Source organism: Lytechinus variegatus, chromosome 8, assembly GCF_018143015.1.
Source record: "Lytechinus variegatus isolate NC3 chromosome 8, Lvar_3.0, whole genome shotgun sequence".
Lineage (NCBI taxonomy): Eukaryota > Metazoa > Echinodermata > Echinoidea > Temnopleuroida > Toxopneustidae > Lytechinus > Lytechinus variegatus.
The window spans coordinates 2,267,842-2,287,235 of record NC_054747.1 but is presented as its reverse complement, the minus strand read 5'-3'; the positions used below and the strand labels follow the sequence as shown (position 1 = coordinate 2,287,235).

Here is a 19,394-nt window from a genome sequence, read left to right as displayed (position 1 = left end):
ATTGAATCGGAGAGGTGGTTTGCGGTTCCAGCTGTCACACGCCTGGGACCGAATCCTACGGGAAGTTCAAAGCCGTCTCTCACGGGATTAACTTCCGCCCCTGGGGAACCAAGTGACGCTACGGTCGGCTGACTCTGGCGCGAAGTCACTTGGAAAGACGTGATTGGCGTTCATTCGCCTGATGAAGCCAACAGCGGTTGGTGAAACGTCGCGACGACAGAGAATTGTAAGTTAATACTTTCAATTTTCAACAAATTCCAGTAGATGATTCAATTTTTGACTGTTATTTCAAGATTACTGGATGAATCATAACATTCATGGATTTATTCGACATGAGTATGGACATTCACGTCTAAAACTTGTCAGGGAATATGAGAAGACGGCCAAAAAGATCGCGAACTACCGCAACCACCTCCGATTCAATCTTCGTTGCCTACATAACGACATCACTCCAAATAGCGTGAGACTCAAGAGCAACGTCAAGGGACATAAAGCAGCGAATATACTAAAAAACACGCAAAGGAAATTGCTCAACGAGCGGATAAGGCAAACTAACTTCACAATCGAGAAACTCTCCCGAACTTTCCAGGAACAAGCTACATTGATTTCTCAAACGTTCCCGGAAAAACTGGCTGAAGAAATCAATGAACACACGACGCGTGCGCAGTTAGTGGAACACCACAAAACCAAGGAACGCCATCTTGGGAAGTTTTCTGCATTACGCGACCGGCAAAATCAAACACGTGCAGATTTGGACAATAATTGGAGAAATACTAGGAATAATCAGGAATCTTCTGGTTGGGTGAGGAATTTATCCTCGAGAGAACTTACGGACAAGGAAGTGTCGGTGTTATCGAAGGGACTGAATTTTGCTGTCACACCACAACGGTTACCGATAACTGAGATTATCACCGCCACTGAGTCGGCTATTCACAAAGCCAGGTTAGATACTGCTCAGGCGGAGGAACTCCGACACACCGTAAGCGCCGCTGTCAAGCACGCCAAGCTCCCCGCGGCGAACATCACAGCGGAGGAGAATTCAGCGATAGAGGAATTGAATAAAAATACTGACATCGCCATTGTTCCAGCGGACAAAGGAAGATGTGTAGTAGTGCTCGACAAAAGTGATTACGAGGATAAATGCCTGACATTGTTGAAGGACAAAAACACCTATCGCCAGATTAATTACAATCCAACGAACGGCTATAGGAAGAAGACTTGTGCCCTCATCAATTCTTTTCATGCTAACGGTGACATTAGTGAAGAACTGAAAAGACACCTCACCCCGGCCACGGAACCGACGGTACCAGCGTTTTATGGTCTCCCGAAGATCCATAAACCAGCTCCGATTCCAGTAAGACCTATTGTGAGTAGTATTGACTCTGTAACCTACAATTTGGCTAAATTTGTTGCACGAATTCTGAGTCCGTTGGTGGGTAACACTATACACCACATCCAGAACACAGATAACTTTGTCGAAGAACTTAAAACGGTCAAATTAGATGAGAATGAAACAATTGTATCATTTGACGTGAGTGCCTTGTTTACTTCCATCCCGGTTGTCGACGCAATCACGGTAGTCCGTCAATGTTTGATTGACAATGACAGCTGGAAAGACCGAACTAAGTTGAACATTGATCAGATTGTGGAGGCGGTTTCTACTTGTTTACATACTACTTATTTCTCGTTTAAAGGAGTACATTATATACAGAAACATGGATGTGCCATGGGTTCTCCTGTCTCGCCCATAGTTGCTAACCTGTACATGCAAGACTTCGAACAGAAGGCAATCTCGAGCTACCCAGGCAGAAAACCTAGAACTTGGTTGAGATACGTGGATGACACCTTCGTTATCATCCACAAGTCAGAGTTGCACGACTTCTTCAAACACATCAACAACCAAGACGTGAATATCAAGTTCACACAGGAAGCCTGTAAGGACAACAAACTTGCGTTCCTTGACTGCGAAGTACAAATAGTGGAAGGAGGCAGTTTGGATTTCCGAGTATATAGGAAACCGACTCATACCAACCAGTACTTACACTTCAACTCTCACCACCCCCTGGTGCATAAACTCTCGGTGATAAGGACGCTGTTCCATCGAGCGGACAGTGTTGTGAGTAAACCGGAGGACAACTCGGCTGAAAAGAAAATCATTACGAACTCTCTTGGAAAGTGCGGATATCCCAGCTGGGCGTTCCAGAAAGCCACACGTCCGAAGCAACCTCGACCTGTAAGACCTTCGGAAGAACAGTCGAATACTCCGGATAACCAGTCTGACGCTACGACAGCCCAACCTCGCCGGAATAGGAACCTTGTTACTATTCCCTACGTTGCGGGTCTATCAGAAAGGATCAGTCGCACGTTTGGTAGGTTCGGAATCTCCACCTCACATAAGCCGCATAGAACACTGAGACAGCTGCTTGTGCACGTGAAAGACCAACCGGTCAAGGATAAGAAGCGAAACGTGGTGTATGGTATTAGATGTGAACAAAGGGAATGTCAGGATTCCTACATCGGTGAAACTCAACAATCACTGAGAGCACGGATGTACCAACACCGTAAATCTACTGGTCTCGCAGCCATTCCTGAATCGGCGGTTTTCACCCACTTGAACGCGACGGGACACACTTTCAACAACAAGGACGTGGTGATCCTGGACAAAGAAAGCAGGTGGTTCGAGAGAGGAGTAAAAGAAGCTATTTGGGAAAGAGTGGAGAAGCCAACATTGAATCGGAGAGGTGGTTTGCGGTTCCAGCTGTCACACGCCTGGGACCGAATCCTACGGGAAGTTCAAAGCCGTCTCTCACGGGATTAACTTCCGCCCCTGGGGAACCAAGTGACGCTACGGTCGGCTGACTCTGGCGCGAAGTCACTTGGAAAGACGTGATTGGCGTTCATTCGCCTGATGAAGCCAACAGCGGTTGGTGAAACGTCGCGACGACAGAGAATTGTAAGTTAATACTTTCAATTTTCAACAAATTCCAGTAGATGATTCAATTTTTGACTGTTATTTCAAGATTACTGGATGAATCATAATATTCATGGGTTCGTTTAATATATTTTTTCTTTAAACATTAAATTAATCAAATCCACAATACGTTTCCAGAAAAGCTTTACGCTTGGGCATTCTAAAACAACATGAACAAAAGATTCTGTTGTTTTACAGAAAATACATAAGTTGTCTGTTACAATTTTCCACCTCCACAAGTTGTATCTAAACGGTAAAATCCTGTGAATAGTTTTGAAGTTGAGTTGCTTTATTTTTTTTTCAATGTCTTAAACTTAAATTTCAATGTGTCTTTCCAGTCAAAATCAATTGCAAGGTTCAATTTACCTTCCCAGAATGTTAAAGCAGCCGGTTCTCTTTTCTTAAATTCACACATTAAACTGTAGAAATTGCGAGACTTCATTGATCGAAGTCTAATAAAATCAAGCGTTCTAATTTCGAAAACTTCGCTTCCGTATTGTGAATCTGTTTTATCGTTATCTGCATAACTTATGTCTATAATTCTTTCGATCCAAATTTTTGGTATCGCATTTTTCGGTTTCGAATACATAAAGTCAATTAACAAAGAATTTAAGCCAAGCACTCTACAAATATGTTCTCTTGGCCGAAATTGTCCATTTTCTACAATGTTATTAATCGCTATAATGCCTTTTTCAAACCATTTTTAAAAAATAAGGGTTTTTTATCATGTGTGATATTACTATTGTACCACAAAACTTGATTTTTAACATTTACAATAGCTTGAAACTGAATATATTTAAGTTCACTCCGAGTTATGAGACAGTCTATATAAAAGTCGGGTACCTTTTGTTTTACGCACAACTTCAACATATCTTTACTGAAACAATTTGTTTTCATAATTAATAAAAAAGGACAAAAAGGAAAACGACATTATAGGGCCTACAATAATTTAACTGCTTACAAATTTACAAATTTCAGCATTAAATAGTTTGCGCTACTTTAGAGCTATATATGAAAGATGTAAAATTATGATAATTATGAACATACTATAGGTGACATAACCCAACTTCACAATGAACAATTGTAGGCGTAGCTTAAATCAAGGTTCCCCAGAGCTATCTGCTCTTTGGAAGAATTGGTGATGCTGGAAAATGTGTCTGCCGGGAATCGAACCAGGGCCCCCAGTTTGGAACGCCAGTGCTTTATCATATATATATATATATATACATATATATATATATATATATATACATATATTGTAAAGAAATGGATGAAGAGAACAATGGTAGGCGTAGCTTAAATCAAGGTTCCCCAGAGCTATCTACCCTTTGGAAAAATTGGTGATGCCGAAAAAATTTCTCTGCCGGGAATCGAACCCGGCCCCCAGCTTTGAACGCCGGTGCCTTAACCATTAGACCACAGAGACGGGTTAGTGGCTAGGGTGAGCCCGATCCGATTGACCGTCAGATAGACAGATTTTCGACACTATACCAATTATATTTTCCTTTGTCGGGTGAAGGTGAGTTTTGAACAATGACAAGCCGCCATACCTCAGCTGGATCAAAGCTACTGCTTTGATACAGTACACGTATGGGAGAAGAAATACATAACATAACAACTTGGCGTTTACCAGCAAAACGCTGTCCTGCCGAGTGACCATAAACAGAAACAGAAACATAATAGGAAAACAATTGAAAATTCTGTACATAGATTTTTTTCCTAGTTTAGGCCTAAAAACAGTGGGTTCATTTGAAAAGGACCGGGAAGGGGTGGGATGTGCAGTCGTGGGGGCTGGAGGGGGGGGGGGGGGGGCAATATTACATGGCCAAACAAATTCTTTAGAAAATTGAAACTCCAGGTAATATCAACCTTGAGCTGATTTTAAAGGTATTTTACGTCTTAACCGCAATTGAACTCCGATAGGGATAGACATAAAACGAATTAAAATTGATCCGTAATTAACGTTAAAACCCATTTTTCCTCAGTTTCAAATTACATGAATAAAGTACCATTTCACTAGATATTCAGCAAGAGAGATTGTCATTTTGCAAGTAGGTAAAATTCTAAACCTCAAATGGATGGCAAGAAAGTCGGACAGTGCGGAAGTGAGCAATGAACAAAAATAATGAGAGAAAGTTAAAATTTTGTGAAAAACTATTACTACTAATCATTCAAAAATTGTTCATTATATACGCTATAATGATGTCACACTAAAGTACAATTTTCATTTATTTTCAGTATAACGATCAATGCATTTCTTCGACATATCAATCAATTCAATTTTCAATTCATCATCATTATTATCATCACCATCATCGTCATCATCATCATAACCATCATCGTCATCATCATCATCATCATCATAAACATCATCATCATCATCAATTTTCCCTCAAAGTGGATAGTAATATAGAATTTCGTGTATTACACAGTAAGCTACGTGAAATACAAAGTAATCAGAATGATATTACGATAAGTGTCTATTAAATAATATTTTATTGTTTGTTTGTTTTTGTTTTGTTTGTTTGTTTGTTTCCATTTATTTCTGCGTTCAAAAACACAATACAAAATTATTTATAATTACAAAATACAAAATAATTCATAATATAAACAATGTGGTCATATTACATAATACATACAAATAAGGATGTGAGTATAAATTAATCTTTTATAAATGTAAACATATGCATATAATGTAATAAATGAACGCAGGAGACCGCCATCGTGAGCGGTTAGGCTTGAATTGATGGCGGCCTCATAAAAGATTTTACATTCGAATATGATGGTTGAATGAATTGTTCAACACTTTAGTTAAAGAAAATTCTTTAAAACTTCCAAGATTTTCTGTTAATCACCTTATACTGGTATAAACACCTACTTGAAAAAAAATCTAGCGATTTCAATTCATAAAAATTCATGTTAATATAGCATTCTTTCAGAACCCCCGAGTTTAATGTTTGAAAGTACATGTACAGCTCTATACACCTAATTTAAAAGCTTTTTTGGTTTATTTGATTTTCCTCTTTAATCTAAGTACTCTAAATCAATGCACATCAGCCAATGAAGTGCATTGCCACTTTTTATATACAAGTAAAATATACAATTAAGCTGACTGAAAATATCTAAGGGTGATTATTTTTTTAGAGAAAACCCCCAAATAATTTTTTTTCTTCATCCGTGCCTTGTGGCATTGATACAGGGGCAGCTCCAAGGATGGAAGGCTGGGAGGCCGCCTAATCGCCTTTCAATTAGTGACAAAAGGGTGAGAAGTCAAAGAAATGGGGACAGTGAGTGGAAAAAGAAAGAAGAACATAAAATAAAGAGTAAGTCAGTTCGTAGTTCCTTTCTGCGCATGATCAAAAGACTCTACGTATGATCAGAGGAAGGTCATTTGTACTAAAGTGACATGGTGGTATAAAATCTAATGAGATAAGCACCAACTTTGATGTCTTGATTATTCATATATTCTTTTGAATTGCGGATTTCATTTACATCCACAAAAAATAAACAATGCGTCAACGAGCGACTGGTATTGGACAGTTTGCCAAGTACATTGTGCAACATGCTATGATATGCATTCAAAGTAGGAATGCAACACATACCCTCATCAAGACAGTGTTCATTGGCATGATTGGTGTGCTATTCTAGTCACCTGGTCTATTCAGTTTCTTCACCCTGCTTTGTAAGGCAAGCTTATGTCATATCTTGCTTTGAAATCTGCCTATCATAATGAAAGAAATGAAAGGTCATTTGACCAAAATTGTCCATAATGAACTACGAACTGGTCTATTGTGTAGTAATACCTAATGATAGCCTTACGATTCTTATAAATTATTGGAAACAAAAATGACGTCACATTTGTCTTCACGCCATCAATTTCTGTAGGAAAATCCTCCCGTTATCCCTGTGGTTAGCCATCCTAAAGGCATTTATACATCGTAATCCCCGCCTTTGTTTTAGCGATCTTCATGCTGTAGCCACTGCTGTCTTCGGCTGTATCTGGCGCAGCCTGCAGGGCGCCCTCTTGGTATGAATGTTTTGTTGTACTGTACAGGTCGTTCGTTGTGTACGCGTCCTGGAGACAATCATCCACATAGTTGTACTCCGGTGAAGTGTTTGTCTGAGGAAAAAAAGAGACCACACCACCAGAATTACTTTATTACAATTTGTTGGATACACATTAAAAGGTATGCACAATACAACGACCAGTAGCTCCCTCTGTTCTGCAAATCAAAATTTATTAACGGTCAAAAAGGCAAACACTAAACCTTTTGGTGATAGGTCCTTTTCAAGCTCTGCCCAACGTCTTGGGAATACTCTTCCAGCTTCCCTTCGTTGTATCCCAAATATTACATCGTTTAGATAAAATTCAAAGACGTATCTCATGAAGAAAGCATATTTAACATTTATAGAACTAACATCCAACAAGCTATTACTATAAATAAAAAACACACGCTTTATTTAGTATAAATTTTCTTTTATAGGAGAAAAGGAGATAGCGAGCATGTGTATATGTGTTTTATATTCCATTGAAACGCAGTGTTGCGAATGTATATACACGTCCTAATAGTAGACACGCACCCCCCCCAAAATGTTACGTCTCAAAATATTAAAAGAAATCAATTTCTTTAGTAGATGTACTGTATACCTCTCCTTCATCCTTGGCCGGTTTGGGTTGTGGTGGTAGCTGTCTCATTACTCGGGCCTTTTGCATCCTACTGCGTCCTGTACGTGTTAAAATAATGAAAAAAGAAAATAGGGGCAAGTAGCTTTTATACAATGTCAATTGCCACGTGTCACCATATATTTCATCTACCTCTATATATACACGCACCCACCGCCCCACATTTTGTTAAAACACATGTACAGGTTGGTTTTAATAATGCATATATCATTTTCAATTCATATTTTATGCAAGATTAAAGATAAATGAAGATGAATTGCTGTGCTCAAGGGCCGTGTCTGAAATCGAACCACGAACGTTTGACATTAACCATCATCACACACGCACACACAGCTTAACGCACGTACCAACCCACTTTGCACACCTATAGTTACCAATAATGCATATAGCATTTTCATTTATTTGAAAGCAGGTTAAAAGAGCGCTGCAGATTAAATACCTTGCTCACGGGCATAGGTGCCGCGGCAGGGGATCAAACCCCGGACTTTCCATGTATAGCCAGGCGCCTTAGACCACTCGGATACACACCCTCGCATACTCACGCATCCAAATAGTTACTCGTTGGTCGAGTGGTAGAGGGCGGCATTGCTTTTATAGTTATACCAGTGATTCATCCTATTTTGCGAGTGCTAAGAAAACAATAATAAAAAGGTTAAAAATCTATGTGCTCTTCCAATCTGACTATCAATTAATACGGTAGAATACAAGCTTTTGCTTACGTTTCTTCATTTTATAAAGAATGAAAATAGCAGCTATGGAAAGCAATATTCCCAAGGTGAGACCAACAATGAGACCGGTCCTTCCTGTAACAAGGAAATAAAACAAAAATTCTTAGTGATTCTCGGCATTCATGACATTAAAACATTAAAACAAGATCGACCTGTTGAAAATACAAAATCAAGCAAGACATACCAGAATAAAACCAGTGATAGTATTGTTCACACCTATATTTTCACTTTGCTATTCAGGCTAGACAAGAAAAACAAATGGGAAAGGAACTTGAATTCGTAAACGGTATAGCGGCGTCAAAAATATGAAAAGTGCATTTTAACCCTTGCCCTGCTAGAGATGCCGGAAGGGGGGGGGGGGCTATTTTTCCTAGACAGGATACTGACCTTATGGGAAATGTCCTATTGTCATTATTATTAGTTTTCTCATTATTCATATTATCATTATCTTGTTCTTGGTAAGCTATCTGGCTTGTAATGAAAATAATTAGAACTCTACAGAGAAAGAGTTTTAATTACTCTTTATTTGCATTTGGAACTTTTAAAATTCTATCCTTCCTTGAATTTGAATATGTGGTGACTCCCCTGAAATAACATTTTTTAATGTAGCTGGGAGGTATAATAAATCCACTGACCTATCCTAATCGTAACGATTAACTGACAGAACAATCAAACAATCGTTTCATGCCGACATAATAAAATATATTTTTTTACTTCCGGCGAAAACTGATAGAAGAAGCTTTATCTATTTTGATATTTTCCAAATCGTTATTAGCATTATAATTAAAATTGTCAGCATTTTCACTAAGATTCTGGCTTTTCGTGTACTATTTTTGATTATATGATAAAATATTCTGCAATTGTATGCTTAAAGATCCTTACCTTTTGAGATACCGAGTATTTCCGATGGGGTACTCAACGAAGTGTTGCCGTAAGTGACAATGGCGAGTTTGTTCACAGTCCACCCAGGTGTAATGGGTAAGCTCTCATTAACGCCCACACATTCGCTTTCTTCCAGAGTAGGGTCGGCAGAGTTTGAAGACAGCGTTTGGACGAGTTGAAAACAGATACCTATGGGAAGTGGGTCGAGTTCACGGTGTGGCCGAGTCAAGTCAACACTCCTGTCACGGGGATTGTAGATAGCCTTGATACCTGGTAAGATGGTAGCCACAATATTCATGAAATGAAAATCATATTTTTTTTTACTACACGACACCCAGGGTATAGCTGTTATCATGTCAAGTCACAATTTTTTTTTACAGTCTTTGCTGAATTTTCCCCTTTAAGGCTGCTAATAAAGCCGGGCTTAAAGGTCGAATTGAATTTATTTCCGTTAAAAAAAAAATAACAATACTTATAAACTGATACATGTGAATTGATAAATGAAAAAAAAAACGGGAGGATATATGGCCCTACTCAGCAGCATCAATCATGGTGCTGCTGGTCTACCAAGTGGGTCACGGATAGATAAAAAAAGAGGAGTTAAAAAGTAAAATTTAAGAGAATGGTAGGAGAAGGAAGAAGATGTTGACTATGAAGATGAAAATGATGAAGAAAAATATGAGACAAAATAGGGAATGAAAGAAGGCATAGAAAGATGGTAAGGATGATCAAGAACACATCCACACACACACAAAAAGGCTAAAATAATGTCAGGGGCAGTGATGCAGGGGCGTTTTCCGATCCCACCATGATTTTACAAGTAAATGAAAAATAAAACTAATCAAGGGGAGAAGAGGGTATAACAAAAAGAAGATGTATAATATCAAGTTAAGTTATCGCTAAAAAATGGAATTGCCATTGGGACGTCCTGTGACCAAAAATGATAATAAAATAGCTCTGCACTATGCCATATCGTACTTGTGAGAATTTATAGTAGATTTATCTTCTTGAGAGGTCAAAACTGTTGGGATATACATTATTTGGCATGGTTCATTTAACGTGGACGGCTTTGCTTCTTTAACAATTAAAAAAATATTTTCTTCGTTGTAGTTTTCTATTCATTTAAGGAATGGTTAGATGTATAGGTTCTTTGTTCGATACTTACCTAGTTCGGTTGGAGATAAGGCTATAAGGAATATAAAGGGTTGGAGATAAAATATATGAATAACAATATCAGTAGGTTTCAATAAAAATACGAATCTTGAAGAACAAATTCCATTAGAGTTTATGATATTTAGATTTTCCATATTTTCTATCGGGAGAGATACACAGAGAGAAGGAGAGAGAGAGAGACAGGGAGCACTGCACAGTAAAAATAATGTATACAATTTCATACAACGCTGTTTACTACACGAACCTTACAGTAGCTCTTTAAACTGTTTGAACTATTCATAATTATTGAGAATACATGTTGAAATTTTTAATGAACACATGTTAATAGTTAAAACAATAAGATATCTACCACATTTTAAAATAGGTATTGTTACATTTAAGAAGAATTGTAAAAGCAATTACATTCATTTTAGTTATTTCCCCTTTGAGGATATTTATAGCTTAGAATGATCAAGATCATTCCACAACATGTTTGTAAAAGCTTTTGTTAAGCAGGCCTCTGCCTATTTAAAGGTCAAGGATTATTGTTATTTCTGAATAGAGATTACTTTACAATGAACAATAGGCTTAGCTATTTTGTTGAGGTCATTCAAGAATGTTTTGGAGATGTCGAATGCTCCAGAAAGAAGGAGAATGTTCTTTTAAAAGACAATACTAGAAGGATCTAGAATAGTTGTAATTAGTATATAAAGCTGGCCTATTCTTCAAGGGCATCATCATATCATACCAGATCACTTCATGATATCGGATCATAGTTAAGAGATTCACACAAGACTTTATGTCAGAGCAGACTTTATTTCCACCTGGAATATTTATCTTCTGTGGAATTATTTGCGCACCATCAATGAGTTATTTTGAGAGAGGAATTATCAGTTCTCATCGAGATCATCAACCTGTTTTAATGAACGCTTTTCAACCCTTGGATTGCTGAAATTGACTGTAAATCATCATCATCATCAACATCGTCTTTACGGACATTTCAACTCATTACAGTGACTCTTGTTATTCATCGTGCTTCAACATCATTGTCATCATCGCCATCATTGTGAACTTTTACTTTTCGCCAGCCAACTTGGACTTTAATCTGGATACTATCATTTGGAATACCGTAATTGCCAGAACTGATTTCAAGAGACGTAAGACCATTATCATTTATGATTTGTTTGTGTACTATGCTTAATTATTTCCTGTAATAAAAAAAATGGAAATCAATTTAAAATTATTTTGTTTTTTGTTTCAGTATCGTAACAGTATGTATCTGGAAGTGAAAGCACAATAAAAATTATAGGCCTTTATATTCCTCAGTTTGGCAAATCGCCTATAGTATCTTTTCCGCAAGGTTTTGGTAAGAATTGTACGACAATATCCCTTATTCATGGTGCTTGGTGCTAAAAAGTTTAGTGAACCCCACAGTGAAAAGTTTCTGCCATCTTTTACCAGCTTAATCATGAAATCAGCCGCAGGTAATACATTATTACATTCAATATATTTTGTTTTTCTGGGCTCGCCGTACCCTGTAGCGTTGCTTTCCTTTCTACGTTTAACACTAATCATTAACTAGTGGTGGGGTTCTGGTAGGTTTCACTAACTTTCTATGACATTTCCATATGAAGGTTACATGATCACAGCTCAGAAAGACGAAAAGAATGGTTGAAAAACGCTCATTGAAAAGGGTTATACAATGAGAGCAAGCCAAAATTAACGGGGTTATGGTTGTTTTATGATCACGAGTGTATGAAACAATTTATTTGAATACCCCCCCCCCCCACACCCTCGAGGTGAAGATAGAGTATTACGTTTGGTTAACTGTGTGACGATGGCATTAACTTCACTGGAGCCGAATATGTTCTCGCTGCTAACTTCAATACGGTACGAAGTGAACGGCCGAAGATTGTCGATCTTGACACGAGTGGCGCCGATTCCGGTAATATCTAAACATTGTTCGAGCTCTTGGATTGAGCAGTAAACGACGGTGTAAGTTTCTGGCTCGACGTCAAAGGAACCTCGAAGCCACGCGAGAGTGAAGGAAGTCGGCGTGACAGACGCACAAACAACCTTGACATCTTTGGGGCTGTTTGGTAAACCTATTGATAAGTAAAATATTGTTAGTTGTTGCAGTAGTACTGTTGGCCTAGTTAAGTAGTTATTTTTTTTCAACAGTAGGTATTTTTTTCGACAAGAGCTTATCCCATCGCTATCAATTTCATCATTACATTTCATCAAACCGCAAAAAATCGACAAATTACTATTTTGACAACAAACGCATTTACATCATCTGAACGCTGGTTAAGATTGATTAATGTGAAAGTATCAAATGCTTTGGTGTCATAACCAAAAGACATCTACTGTGGGGTGAGCATGTTAATTATGAAGGGGAGAGTGGGGAAATCCCGAAGGTGGGGAAATCCAGAACATCTCAATATCTACGAGAAGTGGTGAGGTGGCGCTCTTACGACATAATAGCCGGAACACAGAATGTTGTCTGACTTCCAGTGCACGGATCAGTTGACTTGACTTGCCTCTTCCCATGAAATAATAATCTAAATGAATGCAAATAAGATATCTTCACCTTTTTTCAGTTATCCACGAACGGCTTTTGATTTGCTTTTGAGTGTGAGGTATTCTGCGTTTTGTAGACCATAACTTCTCAAGGAATGTATGTTGAATGTTGTACAATTAATATAATTAGGCCATATGTGTTTTATCAATTTATGTACTAGTCTTGGAATAATGCTCACTTTCACTCTCAAGAATGTAATGAAAAAAAAAATATATATGGTTATGTAAAGTACATACTGAAAATACGGGCAACCATCGAGACACTGTCCGGTTGTTTGAAAATTTATCAACATTTTTTGTTTTACTTCGACATTTTGCATCTCAATAATTTGAGTCAAAATATGAAGAACACAGACAAAGAAGAATCAGAAATTTTATTCATTCCTTTTCACAAACAATTTTGAAACTTTGTTTCGGAAAAAAATGAAAGCAAATATTTTTAATGTGCAGAAAAAATACACTAAATTCAAAGGTTAGCATAATGCTACTCAAGGTGGGGGAATTAAATTCAAAGTGCGTTCCCCATTGGTCCAGCGAACATGTACATCGATTCCGCACGAAAATGCATATAATTTTATCAGAATTATTTGTCACTACTAAAGGGACAAAAAACAACAACAATTACTTACTTCCAACATTTAGAATGACATTCTTCTGAAGCGCTTTCAATAGTCCGTAATGCGTAACTACGCAGGTTATCATGCTACCAGTATCGGCTGCAGTCGGGAAAATATCGAGAGCTCTGGTTGACGTCACAAACGGGACGTCTGATCCTAAGCTCCGATTGGTCTGTTCGTGTACGATGGCATTGACATCACCATAAAACCAGTTGATATTCACCTCGGGGTTGGAGGAGGGAACCGTGCAATTGATTCTGTTAACGCGATTACGTACAACGTGCATCACATCCCTTTCAGTCAGTGCAAGCTGCTTGTCGATATCTATATCAGTTGGCGGTCCTGTAAGAAAATAAAAGAAGACATTTCAAGTGATCATCTGCGTCGTCTCTGTTTTTATAATCATATCAGCATCATAAGTATACAGGCCTAATTTGTTTTACTTTAGTCTATATTTGGAGCACTTTAGGGAAATAATACACCACATGATATAGACCTATGTACAGTGCGTACACTTACACTTTGAAAAGACCTGGGAATCAAAAAAATAAACAACATGTAGGTCATTTTTTCACATATAATCTTGGGTCTCATCTATCACATGAAAGTAAAAGTTTTGAGAAAATGTTACTCTTGCGTGAGCACTGTCCATTTTTGTAAAGCTCGCAGATATGCTTATTTCACGTTGTGTTAAGGGGAAAGGGCGAAGTCAAACTTATTCTGCAAAACATTTCTCATACATTTCCCTTGCACTTTTCGTCAATTGAAATAAAACGAATACGTTCAAGCATTTTGTAACAATTTTGGCACCGAAAATGAAATTTTCAACACTTAGTAAGCACAACATTTACACTTTTTGTGCCAGCTGGATCTGAGGACATAACTGAATCTGAACAAACGTTTATATCAAACATCTGCATTTTTGTCACTAAGTTTTTAACATTAACAGTGGGTTTACGTTTCATTTTTAATTCAATACTTGTTTCTCCATACCTTTCCCAAGCTTGATAATGATTAACAAAATTCAAACCAAGCCGTAGCCATTTCATGTAAATTACAACTCAGTGTAAAGCAAATATCGTCACGATGGCCTCAGAGTGTGGGGGAGTGGGGTGGGGTGCAATGTCCTCTTTGAAGTGTTTTTGATAAGGAAGCAAGTTAAAAAAGGTAAAGGATATCTTAAAATCAATTTTAATAGCTAAATTCCACGTGTTTTCATGATGAAGGTCTACATTTATTCGCATAACTATTTCAAAGTCCTGCGCAAATCTTTTTTCACTAACTTTACAAAAGTAAGTGGTGCTCACTCAAGCGGAAATATTTTTCGACAGTTATATCGTCATTTGCTTAAATGGATCTGTACCAATGATGAAATGTGAAAAAATGTTCAGGATATTACAAATGTATAATTTTACAAAAGTTTTTCTAAGTGTAAACTTTTTTTGATACGCACTGTATAGGAGTGGGATGTAAGACAGGGCCCTTTTCATGATATGACATTCACAGTGGGCCGACATAGTCTCAGACATAGTGTGGGTCTGGTCACGCTTACGCCCTATCCATCCGGTATAGTAAGCTTTAGGCCTACAGTAAGAAACAGTCACAGGTCAGAACAAATAAATCGAACAGGTTAGTATTTATGAACTTACTCAATACTGCAAGCCTAATGCGCTTGGACGGGTTCCCTCCTAAGGTGATTGCTTTACACGAGTAAATCCCGTCATCATCTATCGTCACATCTCTGACTCTTAAAATGATACCAGACGCCAGATCGCCTGCCACGGAGTACTTTCCCGGTGTAGAAACGAAGATGTTGCACAAGGAGTTCGATATTTGAATGCCTTTACATTCCTGGATACGGGCAATAATCTCTGTAAGATCATCTTTCGTCCATGCTAGCCTGTCGAACTGCTCTGTGTTGGTATTGATCCTGCACCGCAGCGTGGCTATTTCACCGTCATTCACCGGGACAATTTCATCAGGAATATCTGAACCACGGGCTGAAAAAAAGGAACAAGGTAATAAAAAAGTATCACTAAAAGGGGCATATAATGGAGGATTTCATTTGTTTCGGAGCTAGAACTTTATCAGCCAGATAGATACTAGTCATACCTTTAGTCACAATCAGACGAAATTGGGAATCAACCTACATGTAACAGGTAACGTTACAACATCAATAGATCACGAGACACTCCATTCACCTTGTGATGGTGCAACATTGACCGGCAAAAAAAATGCCCCAGCGATGGTTGAAACTATCAATTGAGGCCTTGATGCAATGCTGAAGCATGGAGCTAGAAGCGTCTATAGAAATGCATGCCACGTAATACACTGGGACCTACATGTATTTCTTCATCAACATGATCAATATCAAGAAACATCTTTCCAGCATTTTGCAAATTCCTTGCCAACTTTGTTCCAAAGTTCGGCCAACATTTCAAACTAATAAGTTTTATAAGTTTAGGAGGCAGAATCTATTGTCCAAATAAATAAATAAAATGAAAATTTTCATTAATGATATGGAACATACAAAACATGACATAGAAAAAGGATCATATTTTACAAAGAGTCAAAAACTGGCATATTATAATAATTGATTTTCAGGTAAAGTTAACAAATCTACCTCATATCTCTGTGTTTATGGTAACTCCCGTAGGAACTCGGCAGGACAGCATTTTTGCTGGTAAAGCTGGTAAATAACCAATTACCGAGGAAACATTTTACGTCTAGGTTAATTAGTCACACAACGGCTGACCTTATAGACGAGAGATATTACCCTCGGACCTTTTTATTAAAGTGGAGACAATGGCAGAGTGGGGATTCGAACTCACAACCTTCCGATTATATGTCTAATGCTCTTACCACAGAACCACCTGAAAAACCCCCAATCTCCTATCGTCTCCTACAATTTTACATCCTAGTCATTTTATCCAATATACCCCAGGGAACGGTAGATCAATTTCAAATGATCCATCGTACCATTTTTTTTAAATGCGTTGAAAACTCGAAAATGTTCAAAAGTTGGAAAACAGCGCTTTGTCATCGTTGGAGGTAACATTTAAAACTGGTATACTAGAGAGATGCTAGAAAATCAGAAATAGAAGGATGTACGTTAGCATTTAATTTGGAAAACTGTAAGATTGAACACGTGATGATTGCACAGCGTTGTAAACAATATTCATGGAAAATTGTTGGACTAAACGTTGATAACCTTGGTATAAAGTGTTTAGTTGAAAACTTGACGGCAAAATGGCACATTTCAAAATGGTCGAATGGAGTGTGATAATATACAGTGCGTATCAAAGCAAAGTTTACATTTTGAAAAAGCCCTGGGAATTTAAAAATATACAACAAATGGGTAATTTTTTCACATACAATCCTGGGTTTGGGTCTCATCTATCCAATGAAAGTAAAAGTTTTGACGGAATGTTACATTTGAGTGAGCAATGTCCATTTTTGTAAAGCTCTCAGATATCTGTTTGCGTAGAATTGCCCGTTTGTAACGCTGTGTCAAGGGGGAAAGGGCGAAATCAAACTTACCCTGCGAAACATTTCTCATACATTTCCCTTGCACTTTTAGTCAATTGAAATGAAACGGATAGATTCAAGTATTTTCTAACAATTTTGCCACCCAAATTGAAATTTTAACACTTAGTATACACAACTTTTACCTTTTTTGTGCCCGCTGGATCTGAGGATATCACCGAATCTGAACCAAACTTGACATCAGACATCTTTAGCATTTTTTCACTAAGTTTTAATCATTTAAAGTGGGTCTACCTTTTTTAATTTTTATTTAATACATGTTTCTCCACACTTTTCCCAAGCTTGACAATGATTACAAAATGAATATCAAGCCTAAGCCATTTTATGTAAATCACAGCTCAGTGTAAAGCAAATATCGTCACGATGGCCTCTATGTGAGGGGGAGTGGGGTGGAGCGCAATGCACTCCTCGAAGTGGTTTGGGCAATGAAACAAGTTAAATAGGTAAAAGATATCCTCAAATCAATTTTACTAGCTAAATTCCACGTGTTATTCACGATTAAGGTCTACTTTTATTCGCATAACTATTTCAAAGTTCTGCGCAAATCATTTTCACTAACTTTTCAAAAGTTTTGCTCAAGCGGAAATATTTTTCGACAGTTTTATCGTCATTTGCTGAAATGGACCTGTACCAATGTTAAAATGTGGAAAAATCGACAGGATATTACAAATGTATAATTTTACAGGATTTTTTCTAAGTGTAAACTTTCTTTTTGATACGCACTGTAGAACGAGCAACGGTAGGTCTCATGATGTTCTGTCGTCGCCTGACCACCAACGTTTAACCCTTATATTTATATAGCGGTTTCCATCATTGACAACATATTGTTGACTGTCCAACAAATATCCAGCAAACAAGTTTTCAGAGATCAAGTCCAACCCAGAAAAAAAGTTGATTTGAATAAATACAGAAATATCCAAATAGCATAATGCTGAAAATGTCATCCAAATGTGATTGATGTTAAATAAGAAAGTTATGACATTTTAAAGTTTAGCTTATTTTTCACAAACAGTGATATGCATAACTCTGTGACATGCAGATGAGACAGACGATTATCAGCAGTGGCGTAACTACGGGGGGGGGGGCATGGGGGGCACGTGCCCCCCAATCGGCTGACCAAAAAAAACGGGGAAAAGGAGAAAAGAGGGAGACAGGAAGATAAACGTAGTGGAAAAATATATATTATTGCTCATTTTAATGTCATATTATATCGTAATTATGTTATATTACATAAGAAACATTTTTTTCATAACTTTACGAAACATAATTTGCTCAGGGACTATGTCTTCATTGTTCCTGGTGCTCGCATTGTCTGTTTAACGAGATATATAACCCTGTTATACTAAATCCTCCCGTTTTCAAGTCAAAATACAACATACTGCCAAATATATTTCCTCGCACTTCGAGTTATTATTGTTTTATGTACAATAGCATGCTTTTTTTTCATGACTACTCAAATTAGTGATTGCCCCATTTTAAGGTCCTAATATAAAACATTTCCTTCGCAGTAGTGGATTGGTGAAATATGTCTGCTCTCCATGAATTCCTAGAATCAGTCCTTAAAATGTCCCTTCTTCTGATCCGAATATCAAAAATTTTCAGCTCGCGCTTCGCGCTCGCATCATATGGTAAGTGAACTACGTATGGTCTTCGTGAATTCCTACAAACAATGCCCCTCTTCGGGTCTGAATTTCCTAAATTTTCAGCTCGCGCTTCGCGCTCGCAAGATTTGATTAGTGAGATGGGTATGTTAATCATGATTACAAGTGCATTATGTGCATGTTTAGATGTAATTCTAACAAAATCAGCAAGCGCTTATTGGCACTCGCATTAGATGACTATGGTGAGATGTGTATACTCTTAATGGATTCCTAAAATATAGTCCTTAAAATCTTCCTGTTTGGGGTCAATATTTACAAAAATTTCAGCTCGCGCTTCGCGCTCGCATTATTTAGTGAGACAGGTACGTATCATGATTACAGAAGATTAATTATAGTGTGCCTTTTTAGGTCTGAATGTTAAAAAATGTAAGCTCGCGCTCGCATTATTTTACCAATGAAATACATATCCATTTAATGGAACTGTCCTTAAAGTGACTCTATTAGGTCAGTATACCTGGCAACTGGGCGCGCTTCGCGCGCTCACTAGTGACTAAAATTTTTTGCTGGTGCCCCCCAATGCCATGACCCACGGTACGCCACTGCGATTATGTCACTCACTATTTCGTTTTTTGT

General features: G+C 37.8%; 1 protein-coding gene across 1 annotated transcript; it reads left to right on the top strand.

The window, feature by feature from the left end:
• The first annotated feature begins 301 nt into the window (after window positions 1–301).
• On the top strand, window positions 302–2,818 carry LOC121420583. The gene has a single exon (XM_041615247.1). The coding sequence runs from the start codon at window positions 302–304 to the stop codon at window positions 2,816–2,818; it is 2,517 nt and encodes an 838-aa protein (XP_041471181.1).
• The last annotated feature ends 16,576 nt before the right edge of the window (window positions 2,819–19,394 follow it).

Excerpts from the sequence above, each read along its gene's own strand:
- LOC121420583 (XM_041615247.1), top strand. The coding sequence starts at position 302 with ATGAATCATAACATTCATGGATTTATTCGACATGAGTATGGACATTCA.